Raw genomic sequence first — 25205 nt, forward strand, 5'->3', positions numbered from 1 at the left:
AAATGAATCGTTATCTTTTAGAGCCCCATAGTGAAATATTCATGAATGAAATGATAGATTATCTGGAATTTACCTCAAAATTGGAGTTGCAGGAGAAGAATAGATGAAACATGATAGGCCTTGAGGCAGTAATTGACAGTGGATAATGAATGTGTAGGAGTTCATTGTACTACTCTCTGCTCCTTAATATGTCTTAAAAGTTTCATGATATAAATTATTTTAATAGCAGGTTTGCATTTTGGATTAGGGAATTAATCTCAGTGATTTCCAAACAGTAATTGGAGAGGCAGACATACTCAGAGGGCAGGTAGTAGATGGAGGAGAAGCAGTTTCTTCCCAAAGAGGGAGAGGGTACAGGGAGAAAGGAGATAGGAGAAGCCAGTGGTGAGGAGGAGACTCCCAGAAGGGAGTTTCTGAGTGCCTTCTCAGAGGACTTGGATGTGTATTGGAGCATGTGTATGGTCACTGCTCACCTCATGGACATCTTATTTTGTTCCTATACACAAGTATATCCAGAATCATGCAATGAAAGGTATTGTCCCACAAAGTAAAGAACACATTGGATTTGTTTTAAAACCTATGTGTTTGCTGTTGATGTGTGGGCATTTGTCACAATATGACTAAGGAATGAAATTTCCTTGGTAGTAATTTCTAGAGATTTATAGTCTGCATTGGGAAACATTAAATTATGCATTCCCTTCTGGAAGATTCTTATGGTCATACATTTAAGGCACTCCTCCCCTTTACTTCATGCCGTGTTTTTAAACCAAAAGGCATACCCCTTTACAACATTTGGAGACTATAGGACAAAAGAAAGGGAACTAATCTTCCCTGTAAGTGACAGATTTTATGCTAACTTCTCTGGGCTAGAAATGGAAATAAATAATGCCTGATACTTGGATTTAAAGTATACTAAGGAGAAATGGGCTGAGAAGCAAGGGCAATACATTTTTCTAAATGAAATGCTTCCTCTGATTCTTTTTTTATTAATTTTTGGTTTAACAAGTATAGTTGCTTGAAAATACATTTTAAATGTTTTCCTCCTCTTCAGTTAAATCTCACCAAAGTTGAGATTTCTAACATTGTGTTCTTTTAAACCTAAATTTTCATTCATTTGATTTATTTCTGCAGCCATTAATTAAAAACTGCAGTTGGTAAAGAGTGAGGAAGATAGTGTGTGTTGTATGTAATTTTCAGTAAAATGAAGAGTTTATTCTATATGACATTTGAAAATGTTATACTTGTATTGTGCCTGGGAATGCTAAATATAGCTTAATTCATTTCTTGTTTCTGTTTTATTTTTGTCCTTAAGTTGGATAACAATTGAGAGAAATAATAGTATAGATACCTGTACCACCCATGGATCAACAGGTGCACTCTGTTCTCCCTACACTGAATTAAACCAGTAATTTGTCATGTCATTTGTGTTTTGTCCTTTTGTTTAAAGGTTATCTACTGAAGAGGTTCCCATTGTACACATTATAACTACATGATGTATTCTAGAACTAGATTGAAAAACAATCTGTAATTAGCCGACAGATAATTAGTACTTTTTTAGGATGCCACTTTCATCTTATTATCATTTACTCTTAAAATGAGCTGTTTCTTCTGTAATTTACCTGGCATGCATTTTATTGCATTCATGCTATCTTTCCAAGTAAGAAATAATCAGTTTGAGAACTCAGAGAAACTAGCAAACTTTCTAGCAAGAATGACCAGTATTCAAATGTGGCATTTTTTTTTTTTTAATGTTCATTTTAGAATGGTATTGCTGGTCCTTCTCTCTACTTTTTCTTTTAAGTGTTATTTGCCAAATAATAGCATAGGTCCAATGACTCTTTAGTTTTTTGGCTTGTTTTTTTAGTTACCAAGCTTTTTACTTTCCAGGTGTGCTCTCAAAATTCATTGTTAGAAATATTTGTTAAATTTCTGAAGCATAATTTCAGTAAATTGTTTAATTACCATGGGTTCTCTTCTTCATGTTAATCTCTTTATAAAATTATATTGTTTTTTATTGAATATCTGTTACATTTCTACTTTAGGTCTTTAATCAGGAATAAGCATTATTTTGAATTTTTTTAGTTTAAAAAAATATATATGCATAGTTTCAGAGTGTGTTTAGTTGACTGACATAAAGAAAGTGGTGTAAGCTACATTTATAAACAAACAACTTTTGATGTGTTATCTGATAATGTGTACCTGTTGGGTTCTACACATAATTTGTAATTGTTTTTATGTTAAATTTTTGGCTTATGTAAAGCGAACTGTTTTATCCATGTGGGCTTTCTTCAGTCCATCCTCTGATAAGTCTGTGTTAACAAATGCATAGCATAGCATGGTTTTCATTATCTTTTTCTTTTGGTCCTTTTTGTAATAGGCCTGTAATCATAGCTAACTTTGGTGAGATTGAAGAGCACTGCATTAAAAATATGTTGACATATATAATGAAAGGTGAAAAAAAAAATCTTCATCTTCAGAGTATATAAAAACATTTCTGGTACAGTCTATGGTTCCTTCTAGCTCTGGCATTGTATCATTTGTATTGACGCTTTTGACATTGAGAGATACACTTTAATAATTCTTGAACTTAAGTATTGTTTACTCTCTACCTGCATCTCATAATGTTTCTCTAGCTAACAGAATTTGGAAATAAAATAATTACATTTAAAAATGAGTTTTTAATAAGAAATTTTGTTCTCTGATTCTCTCCATTGGTTTCCTGTTTAACCCTAAGACCAAGAGCCTTAACATTTAGAGCATTTTCATTTGTGTTATTTAGTGCTTTATTATATTAGTTATCTATTGCTATCTAATACATAACCATAAAACCTAATAGCTTAAAATAAGAAATATTACCTCATAGTTTCTGTGGTCAGAAATCCTAGTACAGCTTACCTTGGTGTCTCTGTTATTGTCTCTCACAAGGGTACAATCAAGGAGTTAGCCAGGGCTGCTATCATCTCAGGGTTCGACTCAGGGAGAATCTGCTTCCAAGCTTACTAACATGGTAGTTGGCAGGCCTTGGGGTCCTCAGTTGTTGGATGAAACCATACTTGTCCCACATCTCTCTTATGTGATGGCAGTTAGTTTCCTTCACAACTTAATAAGCAAGAGCTACCAAGATGGAAGCTGCAGTCTCTTTGTAAACAAATCTCAGAAATGACATCTCATCACTTTAGCCATATTTTATTCATTATAAGTGAGTTGCTAGATCTACCCAGATTCAGGGGGAAGAGAATTAAGTGAGGGCATGAGTACCAGGAGGTACTCATGGGGTTCATCTTAATGGCTGCTTGCCGTGTGTATAATAGTACATTGAAACTTCTAGAACTTCATCACTTCATCACTTTTACTTTATCATCTTCACAGGATTATGATGGTAAAATTCATTGTTCAGCTAAAACTTGCTATGCTTAGCTTGCTGTTGTCTCATAATCTTGAATTAATCATTTTATATAGAATTAGACTGCAGGAGAGGGTACAAACTATGACAGATAAAGAATGTTCATTTGCAGTTTTGCTTGTAGAGTAGCCTTTTCTAGTTATTTAGATAAGAAGCTTTGTTCAAACTCTAAGGTTCTATCAAGAAAGTGTACAATTGGGAATGTTTTACACTCTGTTCTTATGTAAATTCTAATGTTTGTTTTGTTCAGTATTGGTAAAGGTTTTCAAGGTGTCATGAAAAGATGGGGATTTAAAGGCCAGCCTGCCACTCATGGTCAAACGAAAACCCATAGGAGACCTGGAGCTATTTCAACTGGTGTGAGTATAACGAGTGGTGTTCTTTTTAATGTAACTGCTCTTATTAATATTATTTAATGTACATATGGTGCTCAGTCATTGCTTTAGATCAAGTCACATAATTTTAATCTGACTCCAGGTGGAGTTACCTTTTTGTGGGTCACCCCTTTTATGGATCCTGGCCTCACTTATTTTCCAGAGACAAACTTGAATTATTTCATTCTGTTCCCCATATTTATGACCAGTACTCCCAATACCTTCCTCCCTACTTTCCCATCCCCTTCCATGTGTTCTGTATGAGATGTTGAAGCCAGCTGCAGAAATAAGGATGCCTTCCTAACTGGTGTCACTGCTTCCTCCATACAATTGTTTTCACCTTAAAGAAAACAGTTGGGAAAGATTGTCAAGGACAATACCATGGTGAGGAGAAAAGCCATAAAGAATATATGGAGAAATAAGTAATAAGAGAGAAGAAACCAGGAAAAGACTCTATATTGCTAATTCAGTCTTGTTCTCTGAGAGGTATAGCATAAAGTACGTAAGGGGATTTTGTTCTTCTTTGGAGCCCCAGAGTAATGCAAGGTCAGCCTCTAAATGTTGGTGATATATTCTGTTTCTTTTAAAGCTACCCTGAGATACTGTGTTCTCACATCGCAGATTGTATTATCAAGCTGCTTAATTTTTGTCATATTATCTAATGAAACATGTTAAAATACGTTAACAAGAGTGTAAGAAAACAGACACTGTCATACATCCCTGATGGGAATACAAAACAGTGCAGCCTTTAAGAAGGAAAATGTGACAGTATTTAATAAAACCACACATGCATTTATACTTGTCAAAGCAATCCTACTTACTAGGAATTTCTATTTTTGCAAAAAGAAGGGCCAGGAAGGTAAACTAGAAACTAAAGATAAATTGGAAGCTACAGGGATGGATGGAAGTAGTATGGAAGGGCCTAGGAGTGGCAGGAATGACACTTCCCTGGGTAGACCTTAAGAGGGGAAATAGAAGAGGGAATATAACCAGAAAATGGACTTAAGTATTTCAAATGAATAACAACTACACTGAAGAGGGAGGAGGAAAAAAATCCCATTAACTCAATTACTTTTGAGCATAGTAGTTTGGTATATACCTTTAGTCTAAATTTTAAAATGTACTCTGTACAAATACTAAATTCTGATTAGGTTTGTTTTTTGCTGTGGTATCAATTAGTTCTGAAGCAATTTTCTGTGAATTGGATGATTGAGCAGTTAAGTAAATATATTGATATAGGAACCAGGTTTCTTTCAGTATATTAAAGATGGTCATTTAAGGCATGAAAAGGGGGTAATTAGAATGAACCCTATAGTGCTGAATTTCAAATTCAATTTCAGATTATAGGTATCATTATATATTTATTTACTCTCTGTGTGTGTAAAGAAAAAGAAATAGATGTGATTCTGTTATTTGTATCTTAGCTCTTTCTGCTAGAATGATCTAAAAGCAAAGGTATTCCATTGCAACGAGTATACCTAGGGCTCAAATCTTGATTTCTAAACACTTTTCCCCACTGTCCTTGAATAACTGACTTATTTAGTAATGCCTGGGACTGAAAGAACACAAGACAAACCCAAAACATCTTGTTCAAGAAAAAAAGTGCTTAACAATGATAGACACACAGAAAGGACATAGAAGCCAGCCTAAACAGGCTACTATTTGGCAAACTGGAACTGTTTGGGCTTAAAACTAAAAGAAATATAGTAAAAGAATTCATCAAATAAAATTAGAGTTTATGAGTTCATGAGTCCACACTGATAGTAACCAAATGAATGAATAGGTAAATAAATAATAGGATAAATGAGGAATGCTCTTTCTTACAGTATCATGCCAGCTAACATAGTAGGAATAATAATATGGTTAGAGTATCAGTTTTTGCCAATCATTATAGAAATAATTGATTCAGCCAGATATATATAGATGCTAAAACAAATGGTGAAAGCTTAATGGGACTAGGTATTTACATAGTCTCAAAACTAATAACCTTGGAAAGGATTAACCTACCTAACATTCTTAACTAGGTAATTAGTTATACATCACCATACCATAGTTAGACAAACCATAACTCCTGATAAGTTTCCCAGAAATGAACACACCATCATGTCTTTGTTGATTCCCACCAAAATGCATCCACCCGAATCTGATTGTCAGGAAAACATCAGACAAACCCAAAGTGAGCAATAATCTACAAAATATAATTGGCTTATGGCCTTTAATGATGTTCAAGGTCATGAAAGACAAGGAAAGGCTGAGGAGCTGTTCCAGATTTGAGGAGGCAAGAGACAGGACAACTAAGTGCAATTCGTAATTCCAAAGTGAATCTTTAACTGGAAAACAATAGCTTATAAACATTATTGAGCCGGGCCCAGTGGGACGTGCCTATAATCCCAGCCTCTCAGGAGGCTGAGGTAAGAGGTTTATGAGTTCAAAGCCAAACATAGGCAACATAGTGAGATGAAGAACATTATTGGAACAGATAGCAAAATTAGAATAGACATGACCATAGTGTTTACTTTTCTGAGTTTTATAATTGCACTATGGTTACATAAAAGAATGTCTTTGGGGCTGGGGAGATAGCTCAACTGTAGAGTGCTGGTCTTGCAAGCACAAGGCCCTGAGTTCGATCTCCAGTACCGCAAAAAATAAATAAATAAATAAATAAATGAGCTTGGTGTTTGTCACCTAATTTAAATGACAGGGAAACATATACAGAGAGAGTAGATAGTAAAGCAAAACAGGACAGTATAAACAAATGGTAAATTAGGGTTAAAAAGTATGAGAATTCTTTTCATGTTGCCACTCTGTAAATTGAAATCATAAAATTATACATGTAAAAATTAGGTAGCTCAAAGACATAAATTTAAGAGCTAAAACCATAAAACAGTTTTGAAAAAACAGGTAAATATTCATGACCCTGAACTAGGCAAAACCTTAGATACAACACCATAAGTACAACAATGAAAGAAAATATATTAGATTTTATCACCAAAATTAAAATGTGCTGCAAATCATACCATCAAGAAAATGAAAAGGCAGCTCACAGAATGCAATAAAAGAGTTGTGTACATCATGTATCTGTTAATACTTGTATCCAAATATATAAGGAACTCTTATAACCAATAGTCCAGAGGTAACCCAATTAAAAGATGGGCAAAGGACTTGAATAGGCATTTCGTCACAGAAGATACATAATTGGCCAGTAAGATGTGAAAATATGTTCAACATCTTTAAACAGTAGGAAAATGCAAATCAAAACTACAGTGAGATTACAACTTTATATCCCGGGATGGCTATAATTTAAAAGACCTATAATAACAAATGTTAGCACAAGGATGTAGAGAAATTGCAACCCTCATACATTGAATTCAGGAATGCACAGGAATGTAAGAAAATAAATTACCACTTGTTAGGAAGGTTAAATATAGAATTATTATGTGACCTAGCATTTTTTTAAGAGCCTTACAGTTATACATAGTAATTGGGTTCATTTTGACAAAATCATACTTACATGGAATCTGATTTATTCCATTTTACTCCTGATTCCCCATCTCTTTTCCCACCTTCCTTCCTCCCCCTGGTCTCTTTCCTCTACTAATCTTCCTTTAACTCATTTGCTTGCTTGTTTGTTTGTTGATTCCAGCAGTTGAATCCAGGGGTATACTTAATCACTGAGCCACATGCCCTGTCCTTTTTATTTTTATTTTGAGACAGAATCTCACTAAATTGCTTAGGGCACCGCTGAGTTTGCTGAGGCTGGCCTTGAACTTGCAGTCCTTCTGCTTCAGCCTCCCGAGTCACTGGTATTATAGGTGTCCACCACCATGCCCAGCTCATTTATTTATTTTCGATTGATCCTTTCTGTATATAAAGACAGAATTCATTGCGTTATATTTATTTATGCACATAACGTAATTTTGTTAAATTCATTCCCCATTTCCTCCCCTTTCCCATCCCTCCTCCCTCCCTCTCAGTCTCCTTCTACTCCACTGAAAATTCCTTTATGATATCCACTCCCCTCTCCTTTTTTTCCCATATTTTACTCTAGCTTCCATGTAAAAGAGAAAATGTTTGAGCCTTGATTTTCTGAGTCCGGCTTATTTCACTTAGCATGATGTTCTTATTCCATTCATGGCAAGCCATAATATTGTTCTTCTCTATGGCTGAGTAAAACTCCATTATGTATATATACCACATTTTCTTAATCCATTCACCTATTGATGGGCATCTGGGCTGATTCCACAATTTGGCTATTGTGAATTGTGCTGCTGTAAACATTGAACATTAAAGTAGCTATCTCTTACTGTATTCTGATTTTAGTTCTTTTCAATTAATACCAAGGAGTGGGATAGCTGAATCCATTCCTTGTTTTTTGAGAAATCTCTATATTGTTTTTCAGAGTAGTTGTACTAATTTGCAGTCCCACCAGCAATATATAAGTCTACCTTTCCCCCACATTCTCACCAGCATTTATTATTATTTGTATTCCATTCTGACTAGAGTGAGATGAAATCTTAATGTAGTATTGATTTGCATTTACCTGATTGCTAGAGATGTCAAACGGTTTTTTGTAAGTTTTTGGCCATTTGTGTTTCTTTTTTAAAGAAATGTCTGCTTAGGGTTTTTTTGTGGGGTTTTTTGTTTTGTTTTTTGTTGTTTGGGGGTTTTGCCCTTTAATTGATTGGCTTATTTGGTTTTTTGGTGTTAGGTGTTTTGAGTTCTTCATATGTTCCAAATGTTAATCCCCTGTCAGAGAACTCGTTGGCCAAGATTTTCTCCCATTCTGTAAACCCTCTTCATGCTGTACGGAGGCTTTTTAATTCAACGGCATTACACTTATTTATTCTTGGTTTTATTCTTGAGCTTTAGGAGTTTTAAGGAAGTCAGTACCTATCTGATTGTTGATCCTGTGTTTTCTTACAGCAGTTACCAAGTTTCTGGTTTGATGGCTAAGTCTGTGATCCACTTTGATTTCACTTTTGTACAGGATTACCTATAGGGATTTTTTTTTTTTTTTTTTTTTTTTTTTTTAGGGATCTTATTTCATTCTTCTACATATGAATATTCAGTTTTGCCAGCACCATTTGTTTAAATGGTTGCCTTTTCTCCAACATATATTTTTGGAACCTTTGTCAAGTATCAGATGACTATAAGTATGTGGGTTTGTCTCTGTGTTTTCTATTGTGTTGCATTGGTCTTCATGTGAGTTTTGGTACCAATACCATGCTGCTTTTGTTATTATAGCTCTTTAGTATAATTTAAGATCAGGTGTTGTGATGCCTCCTGCATTGCTCTCTTGGTCTGGATTGCTTTGGCCATTTTGAGTTTCTCATTTTTCCAAATGAATTTTAGGACCATTTGGGGTTTTTTGTTTTTTTGTTTGTTTTTGTTTTCTAGTTCTGTGAAGAATATCATTGGTATTTTGATGGGGATCCCCTTGAATCTGTAAATTGCTATTGGTAGTATGGTCATTTTGACAATAATTCTGCCTATGTAAGAAGGTGGAGGTCTTTCCATCTTTTGAGATCTTCTTCACTGTTCTGTAATTTTCATTGTAGAAATCTTTCACCTCCATGGTTAGATTAATTCTGAAGCTTTTTTCTTCTTCTTCTTTTAGAATATTGTAAATGAGATAGTTTTCCTGATTTCTTTCTCAGCAGAATCACTGTTGGAGAATAAGAAAACTATTGATTTATGAATGTTGATCCTTCTACTTTGCTTAATTGATTTATCATCTCTAGAAGTCTTCTGGTAGTTTCTGAGTCATTAGATATAGGATCATGTCATCAGCAGAGATAGTTTGACTTCTTCTCTTCCTATTTGTATCCATTTTATTTTATTTTCTTGCTTGATTGCTCTGTCTAGAGTATCAAGAACTATATGAAACAAGAGTAGTGAGAGTGAAAATCCTTGTCTTGATCCTGATTTTAGAGGAAATACTTTCAGTTTTTCTCCATTTACTGTGATATTGGCTTTGAGTTTGTCATATGATGCCTTTATAATGTTGGAGTTAGTTCCTTCTGTCCTTGGTCTCCATGGTTTAACATAAATGAGTGCTAAATTTTATCATCTATGGAAATGATCATGATTCTTGTCCTTAATTTCTTTATGTAGAGAATTCTATTTTTTTAATTTGCATATATTGAAACAACCTTGCATCCCTGGGATGAAACCCACTAGATCATGGTATATTATCTAATCAATATGTTTTTGAATGTGGTTTGCCACTATTTTACATGTGTGTTTATCAGGAATATTGGTCTGTAGTTCTCTTTCCTTGAATTGTCTTTGTCTGTTTTTGGTATCAGGGTTATACTGGCTTAGTAAATGTATTTGGGAGTGTTCCTTCTCTTTCAATTTCATAAATAATTTGAGAAAAAGTTATGCTAGTTCTTCTTTAAAGCTGTGGTAGAACTCATCTGAGAATCCAGCTGATCCTGGGCTTTTTCATTATCAGAAGGCTTTTAATTGCTGCTTCAATTTCATTACTTGATATTTGTCTCTTTAGGTTTTCTGTATCTTCCAGGTTCAATTTGAACAAATCATATGTGTCTAGAAATTTGTCAGTGTCTACTAGATTTTTCAGTTTATTGGAGTATAAATTTTCTAAATAATTTCTAATGATCCTCTATATTTCAGAAGTATCTGTGATGATACCTCCTTTTTCACTTCTAATTTTGTTTATTTGGATCTTTGCTCTTGGTTAAGGATTTATCAATTTTATATTTTCAGAGAACCAACTCTGATGCACTGGTCCTCTATATTTTTTATTCTCAATTTCATTAATTTTGGCTCTGATATTTATTATTTTCCATCTTCTACTAGTTTCAAAATTAGTTTGTTCCTTTTCTAAGGCCTTGAGGTTGAATATAAGCTTATTTATTTGGGATCTGCTTTTTTGTTTGTTTTTTTCTTACCCAATGTAGACACGTAGTGCTATAAATTTTCCTCTTAGAACTGCTTTCACACTGTCCCAGAGAGTTTGATATGTTGTATCTCTGTTCTCCTTGTTTCAAGGAATTCTTGATTTCTTCTTTCATTTCTTCAAAGATCCAATCTTCATTTAAAAGAGTATTGTTCAATCTCTATGTTTTTATGTGGTTTCTTGTACTTCTCTTGCTGTCAATTTCTAGTTTCATTCCATTTATTAACTGACAGAGTGCATGCGATTATATTGATTTTTTTTTTTTTTTGTATCTTCTAAGACTTTCACTGTGTCTTAAAATATGGTCTGTTTTGGAAAAATTCCATGAGCTACTGAGAGGAAAGTAAATTCTTTCTTTGTTTTACGGTGAAATGTTCTGTAGATGTCTGTTAGTTCCATTTGATTTATAGTGTTGTTTAGGTTGGAAATATCTTTATTGATTTTGTTTGGATGACCTCACCATTGATGATAAGGATGTGCTGAAATCACCCTATATTATTGTATCGGGATCTATCTAGAATTTAATGTCAAGAAGTACATTTTTTATATATATAATTAGGTACACTGACATTTTGGACATATATATTTGCTATCATTATATCTTCTTGTTGGATTGTTCCTTTTACCTATGTGTAGCTTTCCTCTTTGTCTCTTCTGATTAATTTTTTGGGGGGGTGATACTGAGGATTAAACCCAGGGACATTTAACCACTAAGCCACATCCCTAATCCTTTTTATTTTTTGAGACAGGGTCTTGCTAAGTTGTTTAGGGCCTTGCTAAGTTGCTGAGGCTACCTCAAACTTAAGATCCTCCTGCCTTAGCCTTCCGAGTCACTGGGATTATAGACATAATCAACATTTCTGATTTTTTCATTGTAAAATTTGTCCAATACAAGAATAGTTATCCCTGCTTGTTTTCATACTCCATTTGCATGGAATTTTTTTTTTTTTTTTTTTTTTTTTGGCATCCTTTTACTTTTAGCCTGTGGGCGTCTTTGCCTATAATTTGAGTCTCTTGCAAAGAGCGTATAATTAGATCTTGTTTTTTAATCCTTTCTGCTAATCTACATCTTTTAATGGGGGAATTGAGACATTTACATTCAGTGTTATGGATACACGTTTATTGTTTCTTGCCATTTTGGTTTGTTTGCTATACTTAATTCTGTTTTGATTTCATTTTGATGGTTGCTCTTCTAGTGATCTTCATCTCTTTGGGAACTTTGGGCTTCATTTTTAGGTTCCTCTGTGTGTAGCATATCTTTGAACATTCGTTGGAGTGCTGGCTTCATGATGACCTAGCACTTTTACTCCTAAAGTTTATATCAAGAGAAATGAAAACATATACACTGAATTTATATGTAAATATTCATAGTATCAGTATTCATAATTCTCCAAAAGTAGAAACAGTCCAAATATTCATCACTTGATGAATGTATAATTTAAATTGGTTTATCTATACAATAGAATATTATTTAGCAATGGAATGGAATGAAGCATTGATACATACTGTATCATGAATGAACCTTGAAAACATGCCAAGCTGAAGAGTCAGACTGCATTATTTTATGATTCCACTTATATAAACTATCCGACCTTAGCAAATCTATGAAGACAAAATTAGGTCAGTGATTGCACAAGGCTGTGGCCACTAATGAGTATGAAATTTTTGTTTTGGGTTAATGAAAATGTTCTAAAATTGATTGGGGTAATATACAACTCTGAATATACTAAAAACATCCAATTGTACAGTTTTAAAGGGTGACATGTGCAGTATGTGAATTATACCTCAATAAAACTCTTTAAAAAATTAGGCATATAGAGGAACCTACTCTTATGACTAAAGTGAGTTATTTATCAGGAAATACTGTACTGTTTATGTACTTTTCTTAAGGATTAGCTAATAAATGACTTTATAATCCTAAGAATGAGGTTATACTTTTAATGAGAGTATAATTTTTACTAGGAAGGCTGAATTAGTCCTTTTTTAGTAACATTAAGTACAGTGCTTATCAAAGCATATATATGTAGAATAAACGAGTAATATTTGGTCTGTTATACTCAGAATTGTCTTTTGAGCTATGTTGGTTACATAGTAACCAACTCTAATACTATGATGAGTCACTTCCACTGGGAGTTTTACCTGTTCCTGTGAGAGTAGCTGATGGAAGTATATTTATAGTCTTAAGAATTCATGTCATGAGAAGCTTTCCATTTTAGCTGTAATTCAAATTTGTTTCCTTAGATGTATAATTATTATCCATTATCAGAGTCTGTGTGAAGTTGTTTGATTTCTATGAATCAGAGACAACCAAGACAAGCTATTCCAGTAACTAATTCTGTCCTTGAAGCATTTTGGTAAGGAAAGCAACATCAAAAGCAAGGAGGGTAGGACCGTTCCAGCAGCAGTGGTGCGGATGAAATCCATTAAGTCAGTTACAGAAGATTACCTGAAAAAGGCCAGGCGAACTTTTTCTTTTTCTTCGAGTAGTGATTTGATGTGTGTGTATATCTCCTTTATTTTTTTTTTCATCATTTATTTATTTATTTATCTCTACTTAATCAGTATTAGGTTACTATTCTCATTATTGAATTCATCTCCTAATTCTGTTCCTTAGTACATATTTGTCAGTATAATCAAATTTGGAATGGAAATCCTCTAATAGTAAGTACATTTCAGTCTCTATCAGTTCCTTACTAGGCCTATCAGAATAGGAGAAAAAATAAAATGTAATAATTCCTGGTCTTTGTTTACATTATGATTTGATCAATACTGTTTGAAATCAAATCTTTGTTTCTCTCATTTAGGATATTGCCAGAGTCTGGCCTGGAACTAAAATGCCTGGACAAATGGGAAACGTAGATAGGACATCATATGGACTGAAAGTAAGTTTGTAAAATGACTCCCTTTAAGAACAGAGTAAGTAAATGCATCAGAGTAAGCAAAGGCATCAGAGTATGTATTTAATGTGTATTTGCATACTGCTGTTCTAGTAGGTTTTATTAAGAGGTGGAGGATGTATGATTGAGTTGTGTGGGCGTGGGTTGTCATGGTAGTACTACTGGTAGTATTTATTCATTTAACATCCAAGCCATAGACTATACAGTCATTAAACAGAAAAAAATCAATGACCTGCTATTTGACCTGGAAGATTTCCATAAGATATTGCATGAAAAAAGAGTAAGAATCAGAAAATTAGGTTTAATACTCTCTTTTTATAAAGAAATGAGCAAAAACTTCCTACACATACATTTTGCTATGTTATTATTATATAATCACCAAAAAGGGTGAGGTTATATACCAGGTTGTCTCAGATTATATGTCAGAAGTGTGGGTAGATGGATGTTTTTGAGTAAGGAGACAATCAAAATAGAAGGAAAAAAATAATACCGAAAAAGGATTGCGAAGGAATACATTTATATATATGTATGTGTCTTTGTATATTTTAAAGAGGGGAAGTTGTGTTCTCTGCGAACTTGAGAAATGTATGTAATATCTAAATGATTTTGAGTTGTACTATAGTGGGTGCTATATAGTTTAATTTTTATTAAAACAAACAATTACTGTTTATATATGTATGCACATATATTTCAAAACATGGAAAGTACAAAGAAAATAAGCACCCAGAGAAACAACACCCAAAGGTAATCACTAACCAGTACATGTTCTTCCAATCTCTGTTCTACATACTTCTTATGTATGAATTTGTTCCCAAATTTTATATAACTAAATTGTATTAGGGTTTTCCTGAGAGAGATGGATGGATGAATGGTTAGATAGACTGATAGATAAGTGATGGGATACATTCATAAAAGAATATTTGAGGGGAATTGACTCTTATGATTATTGAGTCTGAAAAGTCCTACAACAGGCCAGCTGCAAGGTCAAGCTGTTGGGATCCTGTAGCCTGGCTTAGTCCAAAAGCCTCAGAACCAGGGAACCCAATGGTGGAATTCTCAGTCTGAGACAGAAAGCCTGAGAATTAGGCAGGGAGACATGAAGGAATGGTAATGGTGCTGATACAAGCCCTGGAATTCTAACATACAGGGCAGTGTCCCAGCTGTAGGAGAGAGGAAATATTTTTCTCTGCCTTTTTTTGTTCTGGAGAGGGATGGGGTGGGTATACAGCCATTTGGATGGTGCTCACCTATGTTGGGCAGGAGTATCTTCCATACTTAGTCCACCCACTTACACACAAATCTTTGGAAACATCATCACAAATATACCCAAAAGTAATGGTTTACCAGTTCTCTTAGTACTCCACATTGACTCCTAAAATTAACCATCAGATAAATCTAAGACTTTTTTTCTCTTCTTTTACTTTTATACTTACCAAAGCCCATCAGTTTGTCACTGTGTATGTGTGTGTGTGTGAGTGATTTTAGTTTCTGTAGTATTTAACACTGAGCCATTGTTATGTATCAGGTGTCGGTAAAATTTGATTTCCTCTCAGTATCATTTCTTGATCAGTGATTCTTTTCTATTCATGTACTTTTTTTCTCCACCTGAAGATCTTTTGTTTATTGGGTTTTTTTAGTTATACAGGACAAAACAATATACTATGACTTAATTATAAAAGCATCGTTTTGATTCAGTCCCCAATATTTCCTCTTTCCCTTCTTCCTCTCACCCCCTGTTCCTTCCCCTCCAAGGTCTCTCTGCTATTTAATTATAGTTTTTTTTCTTTTAATGAGTGTATGTGGATGTACATGATGGTGAGATTCACTGGGGTGTATATTCATTTATGTCCACAGCAAAGTTAGGTCAGATTCATTCCACTGTCTTTCCCAATCCCATTCCTTCTCCCTTTCATTCATTCCCCTTCATCTACTCTGCTGATTTCCTATTTTTTTTAATCCCTCCCTCTTATTTTGGATTAGCTTTTAAATATTAAAGAAAACATTCAATTTTTGACTTTTGGGGACTGGCTTATTTCACTTGCTATGAGTCTCCAAATCCATCCATTTACCCACAAATGCCATAAAGTCATTGTGAAGATCTTTTTGAAGGCTGTTGCTCATCCCACTTATTTTAGAAATTAGATCTAGTGAGTCGTGAACTCCTAGTTTCTGGTTGCAGCAGGCTAGTATTAACTAAAAACAAAATTGAATTTTCACTTTGCTGTTCTTAATGGTTCCAACAGAGTGCATTGAGATATTCAAGTAGTCTTGATCATTCAGTCAAATGTCTTTTTTTGTTGTTGTTGTTTTGTTTTGTTTTGTTTTGTTTTTTGGTACTCAAGATTTAACCCAGGGACTCATTACCACTGCACTACATCCCCAGCCCTTTTTGTTTTTTTTTTATTTTGAGACAGGGTTTTATTAAGTTCCTTAAGATCTCAGTAAGTTGCTGAGTCTGGCTTTGAACTTGTGAGCCTCCTGCCTCATCCTTGTGAATGACTGGGATTACAGGTGTACACCACTACATCTGACAAAATTTCTATTTTAAATGAGAGTTTTCTGTTTCTTCTATAAGACATATCTGTTATGATCTTATATTATAAATCATCAGATCGCATTTGAAGTTTTTCAGTTCTTACTCAACATTTGATGTGCAAATATTATTATACTTTCATAGGCTACTTTCTCAGCTTTTATAACATAATGCTTATTTTAATATAAGCATATTCTCAAATTTTCAACTTTTTTTTTTTTTCAAAACTTGAATGATATTTTATTACCAAACTTATGCAGGGTTAACTCTTTAACCCAGCTAACAGCAAAAACTGAATCTCCATGGAAATCCAGACCTATAGATTGTCCTTTAAAAAAATATGTATCTGGGCTGGGGATATAGCTCAGTTGGTAGAGTGCCTGCCTCGCAAGCACAAGGCCCTGGGTTCAATCCCCAGCACCGCAAAAAAAAAAAAAAAAAAAAAAAAAAAAAAAAATGTATCTGCATATCTTACAAAAATATGGAATTCTCCAGTGATGCAAGGAAAAAAAAAAAATCCAAGGGAGTTCCAGTCCATAAAAATAGCATCTGGCAATCTGTCCCTCTTTAGAACAACTCAATAGATAGCCCCCCACCCCTCATGAAAACTCCTTAGGGATCCTTGCCTTTACTACAGTCAGGAAATTCTGATCCTTAGCTTCTGGGACAGATTCCTAGAAACTTGGCAAAAGGTCCTCCAGATTCTTCCAGGAAATGGCCTGAAGGCTCCTCCAAATATCAAGGGGACTTCTCTAAACCAAACCACCCAATACCTTGTAACCTACATCAGCTAAAAATGCTAGTAGCAAGCACGTCTCTCCCCGCTTGAACCACAGAGGTGAGGTTGGAGGGAACCCAGTATATGACCTCACAAATGTCTTGAAAGAAGTGTGCTTATTTTAGGCTGAGCCACCTGTGCCTTCCTTGAGCCCTCATCTTATTGTGTGCCCGGAGAGTTCAAATGCAGAAATGGTCAAAATGTCTCTCTCTTGTACCTGGCGAGGCAGCCTGGTTAAATTTTTAACTCTTAAAGGTTGGTTTCATTTTATGTTTTAGGTGTGGAGAATAAACACAAAACATAATATAATCTATGTAAATGGCTCTGTACCTGGACATACAAATTGTTTAGTAAAGGTATGTATAACTATATGTATTTTTTCTTGTTCATAGATATGCCATAAATTCTCCTTTGGCCCAAGTAGAGGGGTGTTTTTTGTTTGTTTGTTTGTTTGTTTTGTTTTGTTTTCCAGATTTCCTCTGCTTCTTAATAGTACCCGAGTAGAGGGAGGAAAATAAATGTACTACAAAGTAATCTTAAGTCCTGTGCCTATAAAAACAAGAACTGTGAAAGAGGTAGAGCCAGTAGGCAGAAGGATCTTTAGGACTATAAAGAAGATATTGGGATTAAACAGTTGCCAAAATAGCAATGTATTTCTGCCTCCCCCCCCAAAAAAAAAAAAACGGTTTTGTTTGGTTTGGTTTTTATTATTGTTATTGTTGTTTTTTTTACTTTGACAGAAGAACTGGAAATGTGTGAGGTGAGAATTTCAGAGTCCATCCAGAAAGGTGGCTCAAGTGAACATTTTCAAAAATGACATTTTATTGTTAGTGCTAGCACTGCTGATTACACCATTAAGTGTTTTCCTAAAATATATATTTTTATTTTAGAAAAATTCAAAAAGGAAAGAAAGAAAACAAACATGCTGTGCAGATGGATTTGAAGGAAAAAATTCTTAAACTCTCAGGGACTTATTCCCATCAAATAAAATGCAAAATAATTATTCCATCTGGGATTTAGGCCAATGTAATACAAATTCTATTACTTCTGAGTTTTGAATCTTCCATTCTGAAACTATATGTGGTAGTAGAAGTGATGTCAGCTAATCCCAGAAGTACAATTCTTCATTGATTTTCTAACAATAGCCACGAAAAGAAAACATGAAACCTCAGGGTTAATTTGTTGGGATTTTTTTGTTTTGTTTTTTGTGATACTGGCGATTGAACATCTATATCACCAGTCCTTTTTATTTTATTTATTTATTTATTTATTTTTTTAATGTTGAGACAGGGTCTCACTAAGTTGTCCAGGCTGGATTCAAACTTGGAATGCTCTTACTTCTGCCACCCTAGTATCTGGAATTATAGGCATGTGCCACCGTGCCCAGATAAACCTGTTTTCTTAAATTGGGTGTTTCATTATGTATTCTGTCATTACTAAAGTAGGGTCCATTAATAGCATAAAATATATATTTTTAAATCTTACAATAGTTAAAAAGTTTTGCCTTTTAAAACTCCTTTTCTGAAATACTTCTCTTCTTACTTGGATTATTCTCATTTATTTTAAAGAAAGAAATGTATTTGATGAATTTCTACAAGTTTTTTTCCCCCCTAAGTTTTCATATTTCACAGTAAGCTTCCAGTCCCTAGCAATCCAGTCATACATAACATTATAGACTTCATAATTCAGTGTATCCCTAGCTCACATTGCCACATCCTGTGCAGCCAAACTTGCGGTTCTGGCGAGGAGCGATGAGGAGTTAGAAAACAAAGACTCACACACTCAGATTTTGAAGATTAAAGCTGGGATCAGGTGGTGTGCTGCTCTCTAAAGAGAGAAGCAGATCTAAAGAGTTAGGCCAGCAATCTTTATTTATATTTGTCTCCTTATCAGTTTAAAGACTATGCAAGCATTATTCTTTGTACTCAGAAAGTTACAGAAACTTAGAAACATCTATCAAGAAGGTCCATTATTTAAAGTTACTTAAGTGGGCAGGCTTAAGAGTAGCAGAGCTGGTGAAACATTGTGGTTGTCTAGTATGAGAATTCCTCTGTTCCCAGGAGCTCTGTGCCTGAGATCAAGGTCAAAGCTGATAGGACTCTTGCAGAGAGCCTCCTCATGCAGAGTATTAACAAAACAGCTAGGCATCCTATGCCTTTGCATAGAAACGTTCCCAGGTACCAGGCATACCACAGCCATGAGGTCAGCAGAGACCCCCAATCTCAGTCACTGCTCTCCCATTCTGTCACCACTCTCCACAACACATTCCAGATTCGTTACTGGATATGAATACCACAGCTTATTTAATACAGGAGGAAAAAAAAGATTTCTTTCCACAATAGAATCATACTGAATAGCAGATCAATCTTTAAATGTTGTCAGAGCTTCCTTTTTTGCCCGACTACACACCAGGTTCTCCACTGGCTTTCTAGCTGACCCTTACCCCTGCTGGGACTTCTTAGGCTGCATAACCCCTTAGGCACCAGCAGAAAGAATAAGTCAATTTTCTTAAAAAAGTATAGAGTATACAATGCTATTGTGATCTGGTCATTACAAATGGTTTATAACCAGCAATACTTATTATTCATATTTACTATCCATGTTAATAAATGATTGCTTCAAAGAACTCTATCCTCTCTATTAACCAATGATGGTTTGTTCTTATGGAAGATATTCAGTAGGCACACTGAAGACTAGAAAGAAGAGTCTAAATGTATTTTGAGAAATTAGAACATCAGAGAAATGTCTAGTCTATAGTAACACACTAGTGAGTATATTACCAACAACCCTCTTTCAATTAAACAAAATAAAAAATAAAAAAATAAACTTTGAATATATGGTACCTAAATAACTTAAACAAATGTCTGTCCCAAAGTTTAAGATGTGGGTTTAGGGGAGTGTCTGGTGGGTTTACTTTTTAAATATCAACTGCTTCGTGAATCTTTTCCCTCCATTGTTTCCATTCTTCCAGTGAGAGCAGGTGAATGAGCCTCCCTTGCAAATGGGGATTGAGCCATTGGCTGGAGGCAGATACATTAACAACGTTGTCTCACTTCTCAGGAAGTTTGCTCCTTCACAGTTCTGGGCTGCCGATAACTTGCTTTTGAGAACCTAAAGTTAGTAAAGATAGTCTTAGGAATGACCAACCTGTTTAATTAGCATGAGTGCTTTCTTTGTGCTGTTTGGATTCACTAAATGTATTAAGAGAACTTAAAGAAGTATTGTTTACAGCATAATGTGGTATATGTTATTAAATTCTACTTATTTATGTTTGATCTTATGTCCTAATACAGAATTTGGGTTTATTTTCATATATGCATGGTTTTAAAGGATGTGAACTAGGTTGCCAGAAGACAGAAATATAAAATGATAGTTGAAGGACTCTTGGTGAAGGCAGGGAGATAATAAAGCCAAGGTAAAATTACAGAAAAACACATACCATACAGTCTTACACACTTGTTAAAGATTGACTACAGACTTGGCTTTTAACTGTAGAATCACCAAGACAAAAATATGTAGATGAGACATTATGTTTCAGATCAATGAGTGATAGTACTGTAGCGTTTACACTTAGAATATATTATCAGTGCTTTTGTTGTCTCAAATATTCCCCGGTTACGATAGAAAATCAACTGTTTGGATCATTTATGATAATTTTTATATATCAAATAAGCACAGAAAGTTTAAATATCATTGAATTTTTTTCCTACTTAAGGCCCAACCCAAAATTAGTGAATTGGAAAATAATAAATAAGTTTATTTTCTTCTGGGCAACTTTACTGATCATTTCTTGGAACAATTTTAGTAAGAGATTAAAATACACCAATTTTTCTATACTTAGTTGTTCTGAGCAGCTGTGTAGTTACTTCAACTAAATTATTCATTTCTTATTGCCAAAATGAATGTGCTTTATTTTATTCTGTGTACATAATTACATTTTTTAAAAATTTCTTTCTCAGTAAAGGCTATGGAATGAGTCAGAAACTTTGAAGAACCCAATAATTTTTCTAAAAATAAAACCAAACATTTGAGATCATATCAATATCAATGCTAAATTCCCTGGGCTATGAAATCACAAACATAATTAGGATTTTTTAAGAACATACAGAGTTAACAGCTATTATAAAGACTTATTAGTTTATTATTGTTTTTGCTAAATATTATTCTCTTTAACTTCTCAATAAGAATGCTGTTTACTAAATGTAAGCTAATTTCCTAAATAGAAGGTGATATTTTTAATTATGTTCTTAGAGTTAAGATTAACATAAGTGCTAGTAAAATTTGTTTTTAAATCTCAGCTCAAAAAATTTATAAAATGTAGAAAATAAAGTTAGAAAAATAGATAAGAAAATACTAAAGTGGATAATTGTTAGGTACCATATTTATAGTTTGTATCATCTCTTTATATTTGAAAAGTGAACCTGGATTTAATTTGTATTTGAGTAGTAATTTTAAAATATGATTTCACAATTGGACAGTTAATTTATGTTATGATAAAATAAAAATTGATAATAGGTGATTTTATTCCGATGAGGTAGCTGATTAACTGGAGTGAGATTGTTTTCTGAAGTCACTGAATTAACCAAATTTATTGGAATTAAAAAGAATGCATTAACTGAGTTCTTTTTATTCTGCATATGTAATCCTTGTTATTTGTTAGAAAAAAATGTAGGAACCAATAATCTTTGGTTATAAATAATAGGTAAAATAGGCTACTTCCTCTCACCTCCCCATAGTACTGAGGACCAAAGGCAGGTCTTTGCAGATGCTAGGCAACACTCTACCCCTGAGCTATATCCCCATTAGACTACCTTTAAGTAGCTTATTGGTAGCACTTACTAAGATTTTTGCCTTCTCCCCCCAGGTCAGAGATTCTCATCTGCCTGCCTATAAGGATTTCAGTAAAAATCTACCATTCCCTACCTATTTTCCTGATGGAGATGAAGAAGAACTACCAGAAGATTTGTATGATGAAGATGTGTGTCAGCCCAGTGCACCTTCTATTACGTTTTCCTAACCCATTGGACTTGGCAGAACCTTTCATAGTCTGTGAACCTTAATGAACCAGAACAATAATATTATATATTTCTTTCATAGTCGCAACAATACTGTACCTGTCAAAGGGCATAATTATATCACCTACCCCAACTGAGTTTTGTTAGAAAAATTCCCCCACATTAAATAAACCAGTTAAGTAGTTTGCATTTGCCAAATTGACAGTTTGTATATTAGCAAAATATTTTTAATTTGCGGACTTCCTTTTTTTTTTTTTTACATATTTCCTGAGCTGTCTTAAGGTGTTTATAAATTTAACTTTCATTAAAGGTTTGTCATTGTTTGTGAAGGGATGATTATGAAACAGAAAAACATATGGGGACTATGGTGTGACCTATTTGGATTAAAAAAAAAAATTTTTCCTAAAACTCATTTTTGTTTTTCTTATACATTTTAGAGCCTTAAAGGGAGAAAATGAGATTTTTATTTAAATTAAAGAAACAATTCTGTTATAAGTCACAACTATGGATAGGGAATACATAGTCCCAGCACTGGCCTGCTTACCTCTTTTGAGCACGGGCAATGCTAGATACCTTCTCTTGAGCAATTTTGAATGTAGAGACAATTCATTTCTCAGTGGTAGAGCCCTCTCAGGTCAAGTTCTGATTTGAGCTTGAACCTAATTTATGACCTCAGATTTTGTCTTGAAGTGGGGAACCTTTTTGTAACTGAACTTCATTCAGTTAGACATTTGTTCCAACATACTTAGTGTTAACTGCAAATAATAAAATAGGGAAAATGCTGAACCTTATGTAATTTCGTAGGCTTCGGGCAAACCAAGAGATCAGACACCTGCTTTAAAGTTAAACTAAGTATTCATAATCCTTCTTCCTTTCCAGGAACTTCCTGCCCCCACTACCTGCTGGGGTAGCAGAAACCTAAATGCTAATATTGATTTGTCCTGTCTCCACAAGGGCACGGGCAGTGGTGAATCTGATAATGTCAGTTGTCACACTAAACTCTCAGTGAAAGCATTTCTTACACATGACGAATGTAAGGGTATATTTACAAGACTAAGAAGTATTTCAGAGTCAATAGGAGTGCTTTTTGAAACCTTCAATACTCAAGTGCAAACAAGGACTAGAATCTAAGGATGACTTCCATGGCTTGTTCCCACAAGTAAATTTAAATGAAACCTGAACTGTGGCCTGTTTTTCTTTTTTTAGTGTAAAGAGTGTTAGAACACAATCACACACAAGAAATTAAGGGTGCCTGATATGCAAAGTAAATTCCACCAGTCTGCAGGAGTATTCACATTCAGCAGCTTATTTTGTTTTGATTGTTTCAGTAGTGAAAGAACCAGTCTTTGAAAACAGATGTGTCAAAATGAGAGCCCTTCCTGTTTCCAGCAAAGCTGGACCTTCATCCTAAATCATTGTGTCGCAGTGAAAACCCAGTGTGGGAGGAAAGAGCCCCATTCAAATTACTGACCTGCATCTATTGTTGGGACCGGGGACAAATATGTGAGTACCTTTAAATGTTTGTATTACTCAAAGTAGAAATACAACCTCAGCTTCTTATGACATCCAGTCTTGGAAAATTGCCTCCTACTCTACAGTGTGATGTCCTCCCACCATCTACCTTGTTTGCTTCTCCATGACTGATTCACTTGGTAGACTGTACATTATTCCAAAAATGTCCACTGCTACCTGTTTTGCCTGAATTCCTCTTTGGAAGTTCTCCCCACTTTTGCAGAACTGTAGCTGCGACAGTGGACTTGTGCTACTTACCATGTTTTTATAAATAGATTTAGAGTGGAGCAGTTTAGTGATGAGGTAGGACATGTTGCTGATACCTGTTTTGCTAAACTGCTGAACCAAGAAACATTTGAAGATGGGCAGGCAGAAGTAGGCTGCCAGGCTCCAAGGCTGCCTTGGGCAGATATGTGCCATTTCATGGCTACCTGTTTTCTGTATAGGAAGATCTTCACAACAGAACAGACACTGTCCAGGGGGTCACAACAAACCATTCCAGTTTTATTGTTGTAAATGACAGTCTCTGAAGGCATGCCTTACCAGACAGACCATGACTACCATTCGGTTTCTGCCTCCAGCAATTTCCTAGGATTCCCTGAAATGAGAGTATTCATAGTGTCCTTGCCCCCCAGAAAGCTGGAGATGTGAGTACGCAGGGTTGCCAGCCTCAATTTCATTTGCTTTTCTACTTTTAGATGCTATTTGCAAAGAACTTACAGCAGTCTGTGTCATGCGTTGTTTTTCATTCTTTTTAGATTAATGAGGTGGTCTACTCAAGTTAGATGGGCCAAATTAATCTTAATGAATGCAGTTCGTATCATCAAAAAAGCAAATCTGATTTTTAACTGGCGAAAGAATCTTGGCATAGGAGGTGCATGAGGAAGTGATGGTTGTGATCTTGATTCTCCAGAAGCAGACTAAGCACCAAGTATATTTTAGGGCATTTAGAAAGTTTGTTGTTTTGAAGAAGAAAAAGAAAAGATAAGGCATCCATCAAGTTCTGACATTGCACTGAATTTGCTTTATTTGGGAAGGAACTAACTAAATACTCCATCACAAAACTCCTGACAAAGAAACATGGATGACTATATTAATGGGACTGTGTCAAAAGGGAACAATAATAAATGGATTCTGTGAGCATGTAAAGCAGTGTGTTAATATGATGAAGTAAAGATGGCATCAAAGCCATTGGCTGACTGTCCATTTTATTCTGCTAACTGTCTGATACCTCACTGCTCTGTGGATCTTCCCCTCCCCCAGTTTGACAGGTTGCTAATAACAGCCAGCCTGCTGCTAAAATATCACCAACAATGAAAGAACAGGTGACAATATATAGGCAAGAGTGAGCAAGTAAGAGGGCTGGTGGGACAGCTCAGTGATAGAGCGTTGGCCTAGTTTGTGCAAGATCCAGAGTTTAGTCCCAGCACTGAAGGGAAAAAAAAAAAGGGAAAAGATCTGTTGTATAAAAACTTAAGTTTCCTGCATACCAAACAGTCAGCATCTCCTCACCTGGCTCGTTTCTCTTTCCCTGGCCAGTAAGCAATGAGGAAGGCTCTGCTGTGAGTTTGATTTGATCTAAAACCCTCTTTTAGACACCACATACCACAAAGAGAGGACCAAGTTTCTGTTAACCAGGAGTCATTAAGATACACATTTATGATGAGGTCAAGAGAAGACAAAGGGAACACACCAGGCACAGGTAATCTCCACAGTGGTACCTTCACCTGGCACAGTTCACTGGTTGCAAGTTAAGACCTCACAGGCT

At 34.8% G+C, this 25205-nt stretch overlaps 1 protein-coding gene across 2 annotated transcripts in view; it reads left to right on the forward strand.

Moving 5' to 3' along the window:
• The window catches only part of Mrpl3 (mitochondrial ribosomal protein L3), a 46406-nt gene extending 21493 nt beyond the window's left edge, over positions 1-24913 (forward strand). The window contains exons 7-11 of one of the 2 annotated variants that reach the window (XR_007110254.1): positions 3654-3762; positions 13507-13584; positions 17189-17266; positions 21775-23428; positions 24196-24913. Coding sequence is in view for 1 of the 2 variants with exons in the window: in XM_047564751.1 (XP_047420707.1) it covers positions 3654-3762; positions 13507-13584; positions 17189-17266; positions 21775-21927 (418 nt within the window). In the remaining variant the exon portion in view is untranslated. Of the gene's footprint in view, positions 1-3653; positions 3763-13506; positions 13585-17188; positions 17267-21774 lie in introns of both variants that reach the window. The other variant, XM_047564751.1, reaches the window with a different exon arrangement.
• The last annotated feature ends 292 nt before the right edge of the window (positions 24914-25205 follow it).

This window comes from Sciurus carolinensis, chromosome 9 (genome assembly GCF_902686445.1).
Source record: "Sciurus carolinensis chromosome 9, mSciCar1.2, whole genome shotgun sequence".
NCBI lineage: Eukaryota > Metazoa > Chordata > Mammalia > Rodentia > Sciuridae > Sciurus > Sciurus carolinensis.